We start from the raw sequence: 13,239 nt of genomic DNA on the forward strand, positions 1-13,239 counted from the left end.
AATATATATAAATTAATTTGATATAAAAAAAATTACACATTAATTCTAGGAGCGTAATACTTTTACAAACACTATAGTAAACACTATAATAATAATATGCATTCATTATGACAACATCATACTATTACTATAGGAGTATTCTATAGTGTGTTCAAAAAACAACTACAGAAACACTATATATTATACTATAGTTATACTATTTAAAATAATATAGGAATACTACAAAGATCTAGATACATAGTATTACTATTGAAATATTATAGAGCTACTATAGCTAGTAAAATGGCACTACAGAAAAAACTATAGTAATAAAATAGTTCAATAATTCAATAATCTTATAGTATATAGTAATACTATAATTCATTTATAGTTCATTTCGTAAGGGAGGTGCATACAGCAGACAGCAGTTTTCGACAGATACAGCCCACTCAAAAATATATTGTTTTATATAAAATTAGCTGTACACTTTACGAATATAATAGTTTTTTATGGACAACTTTACCATTCAATCTCGTCCAACTGATCTTGCAGCTGTCACTCCTCGGCTCTTGGTAGTTCAGGCCTTTATCAAACCTGGCAACTCCGGGCTTCCTTGCAGCTGTCAATCAAAGTCCAGTGGCTCCGCCCCAAAGTGCCAGAAACTTTTCACGCGCGTAGACAGACTCCGCGAGGCTGACACTCCCGCGAGCGAGCAAGAGGGCTGTCTCTCTCGCGAGCGAGCGCATAGCCTCTCGCGAGCGAGCGCATAGCCTCTCGCGAGCGAGCGCATAGCCTCTCGCGAGCGAGCGCATAGCCTCTCGCGAGCGAGCGCATAGCCTCTCGCGAGCGAGCGCATAGCCTCTCGCGAGCGAGCGCATAGCCTCTCGCGAGCGAGCGCATAGCCTCTCGCGAGCGAGCGCATAGCCTCTCGCGAGCGAGCGCATAGCCTCTCGCGGGGGTTTAATCTGCACGCGAGGGTCATTTTATGCGCGTGTAAAAGCACATTTTCCGCTCGTGAGTAGCTTGTTTTACGCGCTAGAATATTGACCCAAATCTGACTCCATAATGCTGGACATTGGAACAGTCCTTCGGCGGAACTCGATGACGTAGTATGCTTGAAATTGTGGCCGTTTCTCAATCGCGAGGATGCTGGCTTGGTAGTCGCGTACTTCCAAGTCACTTCCTTCAGAAACGAAGCCAGTATGCTTCCAAGCCACGGCTTCGGAAAACGAAGAAGAATGGAACACACTAACAAGTGTGCCACTCTCTCTAACGGTTTCAACATAAACTGTACCGAAAATAAATACCTCACGATGTCTATCTAATTATGAACTTGCTTTACTTTCACGGAACATATTTTTGATGATAACAAACAAATGTAACAAAGTATTTACCAACACATGTTCTACGCCACTACATACTTACATTTAAATGTGTGCTGCATCGGTTCAGCCATTCTACGCAAGGGTTTGTGAAATTGGTCCGTGCGTAAAGCATTGTGGGGATTTTAAGGACGCGAAGTCTACCCATGTGCAGCCTCGAAATTCCCCCCAAACCAAGGACGCGGCCTCGGTGAAATTCCAAGTATGCTGGAGATTGGAACAGTCCTTCGGCGGCACTCGATGACGTAGCTTCCTTGAAATATTGGCTTGGAAGCCAGTTTCCTCGAGATTGAGAAACGGCCAGTGGCTCTGGAGCAGCCTTCCTCGACATTGAGGGTGTTTCTCAATGTCGAGGACGCTTGCTTGGTAGGACATGTGTTCCGATTCACTTGCTTCAGAAGCGAGGCAAGAATCCTTCCTAGCCTCAGAAAACAAAGAATTGTGGAACAGGCTAACAGGTGTGCAGGTGTGCTTCATATGCGAGGCCCCGCCTTAAATGGAGCGCTATTTTCGCCAAAGATTTGGAAATTGGTCCGTGCGCAAAGCATTGTGGGGATTTTAAGACCGCGGAGTCTACACATGTGCAGCCTCGAAATTTCTTGCTACGAAGTACGCCGGCCTCGGTAGAATTACAAGTATGCTGGACATTGGAACAGTCCTTCGGTGGCACTCGATGACGTAGTATGCTTGAAATAGTGGCTCTGGAGCAGCCTTGCTCGACATTGAGAAACACCCAGGGAAACACCCCCAGGGTTTCATCTTTCATGCTTCTCAGGGCTGTTTCTTTTTGTGTGCTGCCCTCTACAGGTCAAACAGCAGAACATCACATGGAGGTCTTTCTTTTTAAACATCTAACATTACTGGACTCAGTGCTAAGTGAAATTAACTGCATTTAGGCAATTTAGACTATAACAAAAATAAAGAATAATGAAGGGGTTTGATTAATGATTATAGACCTTTAAAGCTTTTAAACAAATACTTTTCTATCCCATATTCAGATTTCAAATATTTAAGCTTAAATTAAAACAAAAAATATTTCATTTCTTCGGTGAATGATATTTCTGCAGGTGCTGGACTCCTGCTGCTGCATTGAAGAATTCAAGGTTGCTATTAATGAATATCTTGAGTGTGTCACATAGTTAGTTACATGCTCAGTTAAAATTAATTGCAGCATATGTTTTAAATGTATCGTACATTAGTTTGACTCTTACAATTATTCTGCCTACATAAGATTAAACATGGTCAAATATTTTAACTTTGGAAAATTATTAAAGTTATCTGCGCCTTATAAAGCCTAACATCTTTGTCAGAATAAGTGTGCAGCAGGTCAAGTTAAACATGATACAGTCCTTGGTTAAACCCCAGACATACTGATGGACATTTTGGTAATTTTTACAGGTAAAACAAGCCAATTTGGACTGGACCCCATGTGCATTTAATACTGTAGGTTCTGAAAACACAGAAACAGTGTTTAACACACCACTTGACTCTGAAAAACGCAGGTTCAAACCCACATAGAAAACCCTAAACTACAGCTGAATGAACTAGCATCAACCATGTCTCCTGACTTTACTCTGTTTGCCAGGTATGCAGCCCTAGTAACTATTGCAAATATTGTAGGTATGTGGAAAGTATTTGTAAATGTTTGCATGATTGTGTTGTGTCTGTCTTCCTGCGTGGGAAGACACATGCTCTTAAATGTCTGTCATTCTTTTTTTCCTCTGCAGGGATGGGGGTGAAAAAGAGGCTAAAGGTGAACACTGCTGCGTAGGTGAGGCGGCAGGTACAAGCAAAATCAGTCTCCTTTATATTCCTAGGATTATAGCCAGCATTCGTAATAATACTTCTATAACCAAAGGCATTACTTTGATAATCCACCTTTCAGTGCATTAGTCAAAGAAGCATATTGCCGAACAGGTAAAGGAATGCCTGATCTTTACTGTGTGGTATGCGCCTGAGGTAAAAGACTCAAATGTCACCTGTGAGGATGTTCTCAGACATGACTTGGACCTGCACCTCCAGGGAGTGCGTCGAGGTGTACGTGATTTCAGCAGTGACGTGGGCCACCTCGCCAATGAACACAGGGAACAGGAACTCTGTCTTCTCCACCCGAACCAGAGCTGCCATACAACGGTCCTACAAAGAAGAACATGCTTATATGCTTATAAAGGAAACTCAGCACCTGTAAAATAAATCTTATTTGAACTAACTGCCCTAGTTCTAAGTCGCAGTAAAGAAGAAGAAACAGGAGAGGAATGCAAAACAAATATCTTTCTAATATAAATATTATTATTTCCATTTGACAAGAGTCAGGTCAAAGAGAGCTTATCGGCCACTGATGATGATGATGATGACCTATTTCTTCTGTAATTATACGTCCTTCTGGTTTACACAGGTTTGATTTAATGTGAAGTGTAATTTCATGGAGATACTGTTAAAAACTGATACAGTCTCAAAAGGTATTTGCACTTTATATGAGCTGCAAGAAATCTTTAATACTTCACAATCAAAGAATTGCCGACACCAGATTAAAATCCTGAACATTCTGAACATTCTGAACATTCATGATGTTGTTATTGTGAAGAGGGAAGATAGAAGTCTTAACAGCTTATCTTAACAATGTAGCATGAGTGATCAGCAGGATATAATCACATTGTTCTGAGTTTGATGACAATCAAGATGATGCAAGTCAAAAGTTGGTTAAAGTTCACCAGGTGAAAAGTCAAATCAAGACAAATCTGGGTTACCTAAAACTGAAGAAACAAAAACTAATGCAGCCATGCAGTTTGGGAATAAAAGATGCCAGGCAAACAAAGAGTTAGTTAACATTGAATGTTCTCAAAGGCAGTTGTACTTTAGCTTTGTAGCTCTAAATCCCTTAAATCAAAGCAATCTACCCACAACATGCTGGAGAGAGGAACAACCAGAGATGTTTCATGTTCATAATTTGCCTTTCAGTACTTATCAAAAAAGGGGTAGCTGTAAGTAATGATAATAATTCATTTATTTCTTGAGTCTGTCATGTTACGGTTTACTCAAGTGTTAGAAAAAAACTGGACATAAACAATACACTTTTGTTTACAACACAATATAACAGTTTAGGGCATGGGTGTACAAACTACAGCCCAGGGGCCAAATGCGGCCTGCGGACCATTTTGAATCGGCCCTCACTCAGCAAATTTAAAAAGTATAATGACTTAAGTATAATAAACTTCTGCTTGTCTTATATTGTACTTCTTAAATATATATGTTCAAATATATTACACAGTATTCATGTGTTAATAGGCCACAATTTCGAATAAATTCAGTCAATTAAAGTTGGAAACATGTTCTAACAAATCTAAGTTGATGAGAAAAAAGCCCAATAACTTATTTCCATAACAACCTTGAAATATACCCTTCATATGTCCTCTTATTATAAGCAATCTGAAGCTTCTGTTTTAAGGAATGAGCTGCTAACAAAATAAATGAAACCCTATGGAGAGCTTTGACGTTTTTTCTTAAAGCATTTACAAGTATCAAGAATAATTTACCTACATTGGATTGACTTTTCCAACTTATAACAGAACTTATGAGGCAAAATACCTCTAGGGAGTGGCCGAGCCCTTCGTATATGTTTCTGTATGTGGCCCTCGGTAAAAAAAGTTTGGACACACCCCTGGTTTAGGGTATGCTCTGCTGTTGTCTCTTACCCCGTCCTGTGTGTTGCAGTGTCGCGTGCCCACAATGCATCCTGCTTCCTCGATCATCTTGAGGATGGTGCCGCCGTGGACGTTGCCCACAATGTTGGCGTCATCTGGCCGCATGATCCTGCAGTGAAGAGACGTTTAGTTAGCATGACTGTGGATGGGATGGTAGGATTTCTACATGTGACTGAGCACCTTGTTATAAGAGTTATTGGAATATCTTCTGAAAAAAAGCACTATTAGTCCACAAATGTGTACCAGAAATGAAAGTAATCGTCATGTAGTATGGCACATTTATGAATCATTTACACCATATACATTAACGTATTATAAAATGTGGTGCATTAACACGGTCCTCACTTGAGTGTTGCAGCTGGTATTTGTGTTCTTTTTACTATTTGATATACCGACGAGTATCTTATCCTATAATAATACATCATAATGTATAAGCGTATTGATATTTCATAAAGTGAACTTAATCTTGCACATAGCTAGTGACTAATTCTGTAAAACAAATGTTATGCAGTGAAAAGTTCAACATTTGCCTACAAAATGAAGTGAGGTAAGAGTATAAATAGCATAATAAGATCCACCACTTGTTGAAACATTCTATGAAAAGACATAATTTAATAAACAGATGATATTTGTTGCAAAAGGCCAGGAGAAATATCTAGGAACATATCTACGGTGATAGTCACGCATGAGTTGGAAAGACCTCTATTGTTGAAGCATTTTCTACCTATTTTGACTCCAGCCTGTACTCTGCATGTCTATCAGATGACAACAAACAGTGTCATTACCACTGGCAGTGCAGCATGAGGTCATGTACATCAGCTGTTTCCCATTCACAGTAAGGGTTAAACTAGTTTTACCAGTTGCAACTTCATCGGTTTACATTCACATTCACAGATTCTTTACAGGATACGGCCAACAGAACAAAGCAAGAAAATCCACATTTTGACACAGCCTTATTAAACAGGAAGATGGCTGTTTTCCTTTTAAAAGAGTGCATTGAGCAATGGACTTGTTTTTTACATTTGGTTTAAGGAAATAATTAACGATAGAAAAATCACTACTCCTGCCAACTTGAATTATTTAAGGTTCTTGTATACCGTATATGAACGAGTATGGCAGACTTCTTTGCAAAACTTCCTCAAAAAACAGTCAGAGTTACAGTTGACGGAGGGGAATTTTTACATCGCAACACTAAAAAAGCGTTCACTGGTATCAAGAAAAGAGAAGGAACAATACACAGTTGTATTTTACACAATAAGTAACACTAAAGCAGTGGGATAAGTACTACTGAGTAAAACTTAGAGAGGCACTAGCCGTTTATTGGCCTTGCTGTTTTATAATGATATACGGCAATACAAATACAATGATATTTAAATTGTTATCAATATTATGATTATTAACATTTATGAGCAAACCCTTTCAAATATATTGCAAACCAATCAACAGCAGCACAAGCTACAACCTCAAAACTGTTAAGTGTATATCTCTCTAAGAGTCTGAATAACAATGAAAAGTTTAACAAAAAGGTAGTATTCATTATTAATAATTATTTTAAATAAACGTGTTATGACAAAACGTTGTATGGATGTTTGCGTGTGTGTGAGTGTGCATGTGTGTGAGTGTCAGAGATGAGCTACCTGCTGAGTTCATATTTAGAGTCCTGCTGAGAACTTGCATCTCCCCTGCCTCGCTGACTCTGAATGGCTGCTGTCACTCTCTTATCCACCTTATGTGCTGGCCTGCGAGGTATAAAGCAACTCATCTTGTCTCCCTCACTGACTATTTGTCTGTTCAACTTCCCTTTTGTATGATCTCAAAATTCGCAGCTTCTGACATTTTTGGGCCCTGACGTTGTTGTAATCTGTGATGTAACTCCGCCTTAGCCATCGCGACAGGTCAAACAGGAACTCAACACACCCACTGATGCCCAGATAGACAAAAGTCTATTACGATCATCACACCTAGGTCTCTGTGCCACATCTGACAGGTAGACTTACAAATATCTCATAAATATCTGTCAAGAGGCCAAGAAACACAAGCGATTCAAACTTTAAAGGTTTTCAAAGTTGTTGTTTCCTTTGTTTCATTCTCATTATTCTTCAGGAACCGTGTGCCTGATTTATCTTTTTCATAAAAACAAATGTACATAAGATTTGAGTTCTACAACAGCTTAGAAATCCAGAATTAGAACAACAGTGGAAATAGACCAAGATCACAACCCAAACAGCTTTAAAAGCCACAAAACACATCCGTTAAAAAAAAATCCACAAAAACTAGTAATAGGTGTTATCAATATCTAACTGACGATAAAGAAATAAGCTGACATGGACAAAGGCAAAGCCACCAGCAATACTTTAAAGCAGGGGAACGGAAAGAACAAAAATGTCCTTATTTCTGTTCACAAGTACTGTACATTCCTTTCCAAGATGATGGATCACTTCTATTACATACAGTGTAGCACAAAAAAGCCTTTCACAACGCCAATGTTAACCTCACAGGAGCACTGGGTCAACAATTCATCAATCATTTTCACATTAATCCTCATTGTTTAGAATGAAGTAAAGTAGAGCTTACAAATAACTAAAAAGTTATACTACTACCATAAACAACTGCATAAATATAATCAAAAACAAACACCGAACATTTACCTCTGTTGCGGAAAAAAGTGCCATAAACTATGAATTAGCTTCTGAAAAGCACGTCTTGGCATCATTACAGTCCCAGGTCCCATCAGCAAAAGCACAACGAAGTATAAAGAAGGGACTGAGGTGGGGGGTGATTTTGAAACACACACAGGATCAAACTGTGTTTTACCCTAGCAATCTTACATTGCCAGGTAAGACAGGTATTCGGCAAACACCCACAACTGATTATACAAAGACAACTCAATCCCAATCCTAAACTAAGCAATGAGGCCATTTGGTCATGGGATATCTGTGAACCTATGGCTTGAGTGGAGGGAAGTTTAGATTTGACGTAACTAAAGGCAGCCAAAAGCATAGGAGGGGACCGTTTGCAGTGGCTAAAAGCAAAGCAGGCTGCAGTACTTGTGGACACGTTGTAGGTGCATAATTAATGTATTGGGAGAAAGCTGCAGTTGCAGAGAAAGTGGCTGACTGGCAAAAGGTCCACAAAGTCTGAGGTTAAGATGCTTTTAATTTTGACTCAGCAATGCAGAGTGTAGGAGAAATAAAGAGCAATGTAACAGTAAAGCTATTTAAAGACTGTAACACTGATAAAATGGGTATTGATGATTGCCCAAAATTGTAAAAATAGTTAGGATTTTTTTTGTATAAACTGCATTGCGGAGTTACAGAAGGAAGCTAGAAGTAAAACCCTTCCTTTTGAGTTAAGGGAATGGTTGCAATGATCAACCAACCTTTGTACAAACAAGCTGACGAACTGCCTATATTTGACTACACACACCTTCCACTGAACTGTTTACACTAAAGGGATAGGTCACAGGAAGTGGGGAAATGCTTTTCTGTGGGAGGTTCAACGAAACAATAACATCCCCTCTTTAAAAAAAAAAGTTTGAACACTTTGACCATCACACAGCTGTAGTTCATGTCCAAGGAAACGGACATGAAAGGACGTCTCCATCTGCTGATTCATGATTCATCTTACAAACTGGTTTGACTATGTGGCTCATCTCATCTGTGGTCATTTAAAGACCCAAAACAGGTGAAGTAACATGAAGTCAAAAAAGGCCTTAGCTTACAGGAATATATGGTTTATTACCATTCAGTGCAAAATATGATGAAAGACTGTGAGTGGAAATTACTCTTTAGCTTTTCCTGCAATCGAGTGGAATATATGTTATCTTTCCTCAAATGCAAAGTTTGTCAGAATGTGGAACTAATAGCTGTATAGACCAGGCTTTCAATAAGTGCAACATACAAGACAAATGGGCATACAATGGCATTATAACTTAGAGCTTTTTTAGGCCGCTGGTTAGAGAGAATTTAAAGCTATTGGGTAAACTGTGGTGATATTTTTTTAATTAATCCAATCAAAATCTTTAGTTCTGACATGCTGAATACTACTACAACACTAAAACTTTCAGTGAAGAGTAGTTTTCACTTGAATTGACATGGATTTATTTTGAGAAAGCTGAGTGTATATAGCTATATGGCTCCACCTACAGGTGATCACAAGAACAACAAAGACTGCATGCTGCTGGGAAATGAAGGCGATTCACATCAAAGATATTTTAATTGATAACAGTCATTACCACATTATTACACAGTTGACTCTATTGCTCCCAGTTTGCTTCCTCTGCCTTTTATCTATGTATCTATTAATCCTCAAGGCTCAATCACACCTAATTTACCACCTCACCATACAAATTATTTAGAGGAACAACCTCATTAAAGCCCACGCCATTACATACAACTTTCAATATACTTTCAGTGAAATTATGTCCTTGGGAGTTTAAGCGTGTGTTCTACCGGTGCTAACCGCGTTGAGGTCATCATGTATCATACGACATGCGACATAAAGGACTGCACCTCTGCCGCGGGACCACATGCAGGCTAAATAACCGGAAAACACACCACTTCATTTCACATTAACTAGCCAAAACAGGACATGGTTGAATACTGGCAGAACACAGTAGTAATGTAACAGGACACGAAGAGGATTATCTGGTTATCAGCCGGGAAGGAAGGACACCGGTAGTCGCGCTGTTTCCGTCATTTGTCGTTCAACACAGCACGGTATTAGCATGTGAATGCTGCTTGCACATGTATGTGTCGTATCAAACGTCCTACCTGCATAATTGAAGAGAGGATGCTGCCTGCACTACCGACATGCTGGTGGCGATGAAGATGATGATGGTGAGCTCTTTGTTGGTCTCGTGTTGCAGCGGGATCCTGTGAGAAGTGAAGGGGCAGACTCCTCCGATCCACCGGTGTCTGCTGGCTTTGAGAAATGACTCATCCGGGGGATAAGCACTTGGACTTCACAGAAACGCAAAGAGCGTGTGTGTGGCTAAATTGTTTTGCAAATAATGTTTATTCAAAGACAACCACTAAGCCTAAAAGTATTGGCCTGTGCATTCCAAAGAGCTAATGGGTAAGACAGGATTGTGAAACGGAAATAGACACCATCACTATGTCGATATCTACAACCATCCAAGGAGGGCAGCAGAGACCGCACACACTGCATTACAATAAGGGCAGGGGCAGTGACCGCAACATCCATCCCGAGGTCACACCGACTAACGGTTTTTATTCTGTTCAGTCTGCCTCACAGATGTTCCTCACGGGCTTTTGTTCATTAAACAGATAGAGGATCCATATAAGGACAAATGTTTAGCATGGCCCTTCGCTAAGGTCCAGTTTAAAGTCTGGAGATGCTTTAGTTTCCATGATCTTATTGTTGGAAGGAGACTCACAAAATGTTTTCTGTTGCTTTTTAATACAATGCATCTTAGCACAAATTAGTTCGTGTGTGCGTTTTGCTGTTTGGTTTTTGGTGTGAATTAGGTGCCTGTATCCTTGTGTTTGAAATGTGCCAACTAAATAATGCTTTCCATATAAGGACATCACTTTATGGCTGTGCGTAAAGATTCCATACTTAAAACTAATATTCTTGAAAATTCTGGCAAATGACCATAAAGTGTGAAGAAAACCCAACACAATATATTACAACTACATTGTAGTTTTATTTTTTCTTTAAACAACATATATACAACATTTGCTTTAAATAGCAAAAATAAAACAAATCCCAACAGAGATACTTACATTGACATAATATATGTCTACAGGGTTCATCTGCACAGACTCAGTACTCTGAAGTCTTTCGTGCAAATTCTTACAGACTGACCCTTTGGGTCTTACAGGGCTGTTTTAATGGCCCTTAATCACTTAGTCCGCGAAGTGGACTAAATATTTACCGTATACATACATGCAGATTTAAAAAAAATACGACTGTCTAAACTTGTCAACTTATACAGGACAAAAGACTCGCGCTAAACGTAAGTATATAATACTCAACCGATTCGATTAAACGATGAATTCTGGCTTTTCATCAACGGAAGCGAGGCGGTGAATCACTGTGCATATTTACAAGTGATACTTTCTTGACATGCTGCCTACATATGAAACACTTTACAGTCTTTTCACAGGCTTTAGGGAGACCCCGCCATCAGAAATCTACCAAGGTCTCCACATGGAAGCGCTCACTGCCTGTGGGCAGGGATGCACGCGGCTGGGAGCCACTGCGCTGCTGCTGCCGCGGGACTGGCTCTCCAATCTGGAGCTGAAGCTGGATTTGAGGCTCAGGAGTTTCTGCTGCATTTGAGGGAGAGTCCTGGAGCTATGAGCGCAGCAGTTCAGGCAGGTTGGGGTGACTGTGGCGGAGGAGGACTGCTGAACGAATTCGTTCACCCGCTGACACGCGTCTTGATCCAGGCTTGTTTTGGGAAGCAAAGTGGAGACGCGCTGGAGGCAGGCTTTGAAGCCTTCTCTGTAACTGTCTGCAGTATCTGAAAAGACAATGAAATGTTAGTTTCTTTGTTCGAAAATGCCAAGAGTTCATTCTATGTATAAACAAATATCAATTAAAGCGTTAAACAAACAGAACCATGACTTACTTTTCGTGCTAACAGGGGGAATTTCGCTGAGGAATCTCACAGTCATTTCCAGGATGTCAGCTTTCTCAAGCTTGGAGTGGCGAGTCTTCTGGAGAGAAAAAAAAGCAAATGTTAAACATATGAGCATAAACGTTGCCTTGACATAAGCATGTGTGTAATGTTTTTTTGTTTTGTTTTTTTAAATGTATTGAAATAAATATAATAACTTACATCTATGCCAGTGAGGGGAATTATGAGGTTTTTCAAATGGTTCAGGCTGTCGTTGATACGAGCGCGCCTTCTTTTTTCCATCAAAGGTTTCATTGTCTGGAAAGAAAACACAACACAATTAGAATACATTCATCAAAATTAGGGTAAAACATCAGAAATGTTTTTTAAGATAATGAAGCAAATTGCAGGGACTTCGCTTACCTTTCTGAGCTCGAGAGCCTCTTTTCTTTTGGCCACAGTGAGCCTTGGAGAAAAAGATGGGAGAGTTTCGCAAATCATGTTTGGAGACATTTTCAGTTTCTTCTTTGTGCCAGAGAAGTGTCAGAAGCAGAAGTTGGAGAAGATGTGTCTCTAACGGTCAAGGGCTGCAGTATATATGCAGGGCCATGGCGTCGGTTTACGTGCGTCATGGGTACGCCCCCAAGCCATTTTCTGTCCGTGTGTTCGATGGAAACACCACAAAACTACCAAATGTATCATGATACCCATCTGTCTGCTACCCTAATCCACGCATAACAACTGCAGTGCGTGTCTGCTTTATGATCCATAGACAAAATAAAACAAATTCTGCGTCCACAAGCTAAAGAAATGTGTGCGTAAAGATGCTCATGTTTGGACGCACCGAATGCTCATTCACAAAACACCAATCCTGCAAACTTTACATTTTATATCATATTATTTAGTACACAATAATGTTTATAATTTCACAAATAATTGACAGATAGGTTGTAAAACACGCATAAATATATAGCATTTTGTATAAATATAGTGCGTAATTACGCAGTGCTCATACGTTGTTGGTAGCCAAATATAACTTATATAGCATTCATTTATTTTGAGATCCCACAACGTAACACACGAAGCTTCATTACAAATTACATTATTATCCTCAGAACAATAATCTCACAGTTGGAATCCTTGAGTGTGTCTGCCTGCTAAATTAGGCACATTTGTGTTACAAGCTGAGGTTCGACTATATTTTATTGAGTGTAATTTGCCGAAGTTTAAGAATATATCCTTAACATAAAATATACTTAAAAACAAACAACAGATATGCACACTTTAAACAACAGGGTGCAATACATATTTTATTGGCATAGGGGGCAGGCTTGCGTGTATGAAAAAGTGTCCATAGAGACAGACTCTTATTCCAATCTCATACCCAAGCCACGCTACTTTAAAACAACATCTGCTCTTAGATTTTGACAACAATAGTTTTGCATATGACGTTTTTCATGCATTTTCTGCCCGGGGGGAGTCTCTACCTGTAGTGTGTTTCCCGCTGCTACCGACGCCTCATGTAGAGCGGTGGGGGCTGAAAACAGAGGGTGGGTAGCGAGATAGCGTGCACCTCAATCACAATAGCCAC

General features: G+C 39.8%; 2 protein-coding genes across 5 annotated transcripts in view; both read right to left on the reverse strand.

Annotated features, from left to right (window-relative positions):
• The window catches only part of acot7 (acyl-CoA thioesterase 7), a 57,923-nt gene extending 47,791 nt beyond the window's left edge, over nucleotides 1-10,132 (reverse strand). For 2 of the 4 annotated variants that reach the window (XM_034209006.1, XM_034209005.1), the window contains exons 1-3: nucleotides 6,700-6,875; nucleotides 5,054-5,171; nucleotides 3,341-3,497 (exon numbers count right to left, since the gene is read on the reverse strand). In XM_034209006.1, coding sequence (XP_034064897.1) covers nucleotides 3,341-3,497; nucleotides 5,054-5,171; nucleotides 6,700-6,824 — 400 coding nt within the window. In that variant the 5' untranslated portion in view covers nucleotides 6,825-6,875. Of the gene's footprint in view, nucleotides 1-3,340; nucleotides 3,498-5,053; nucleotides 5,172-6,699; nucleotides 6,876-9,834 lie in introns of those variants that run through there. The other 2 variants (XM_034209008.1, XM_034209009.1) reach the window with 2 other exon arrangements.
• Nucleotides 10,133-11,220: 1,088 nt separating this feature from the next.
• LOC117541806 (transcription factor HES-2-like) lies at nucleotides 11,221-12,204 on the reverse strand. The gene is made up of 4 exons (XM_034209010.1): nucleotides 12,072-12,204; nucleotides 11,871-11,966; nucleotides 11,661-11,748; nucleotides 11,221-11,552 (listed from the first exon to the last, which is right to left on the reverse strand). The coding sequence occupies exons 1-4, from the start codon at nucleotides 12,159-12,161 to the stop codon at nucleotides 11,221-11,223; spliced, it is 606 nt and encodes a 201-aa protein (XP_034064901.1). The 5' UTR covers nucleotides 12,162-12,204.
• Between the last annotated feature and the right edge of the window lie 1,035 nt (nucleotides 12,205-13,239).

Source organism: Gymnodraco acuticeps, unplaced genomic scaffold (assembly GCF_902827175.1).
Source record: "Gymnodraco acuticeps unplaced genomic scaffold, fGymAcu1.1, whole genome shotgun sequence".
NCBI lineage: Eukaryota > Metazoa > Chordata > Actinopteri > Perciformes > Bathydraconidae > Gymnodraco > Gymnodraco acuticeps.

What these genes read in the sequence shown, in the direction of transcription:
- LOC117541806 (XM_034209010.1), bottom strand. Translation starts at nt 12,161, where the DNA reads ATGTCTCCAAACATGATTTGCGAAACTCTCCCATCTTTTTCTCCAAGG. An exon ending in AGGCTCTCGAGCTCAGAAAG is followed by an intron (nt 11,967 to 12,071) that starts GTAAGCGAAGTC and finishes TTTTCTTTCCAG; the next exon opens with ACAATGAAACCTTTGATGGA. An exon ending in TCCCCCTGTTAGCACGAAAA is followed by an intron (nt 11,553 to 11,660) that starts GTAAGTCATGGT and finishes TTGTCTTTTCAG; the next exon opens with ATACTGCAGACAGTTACAGA.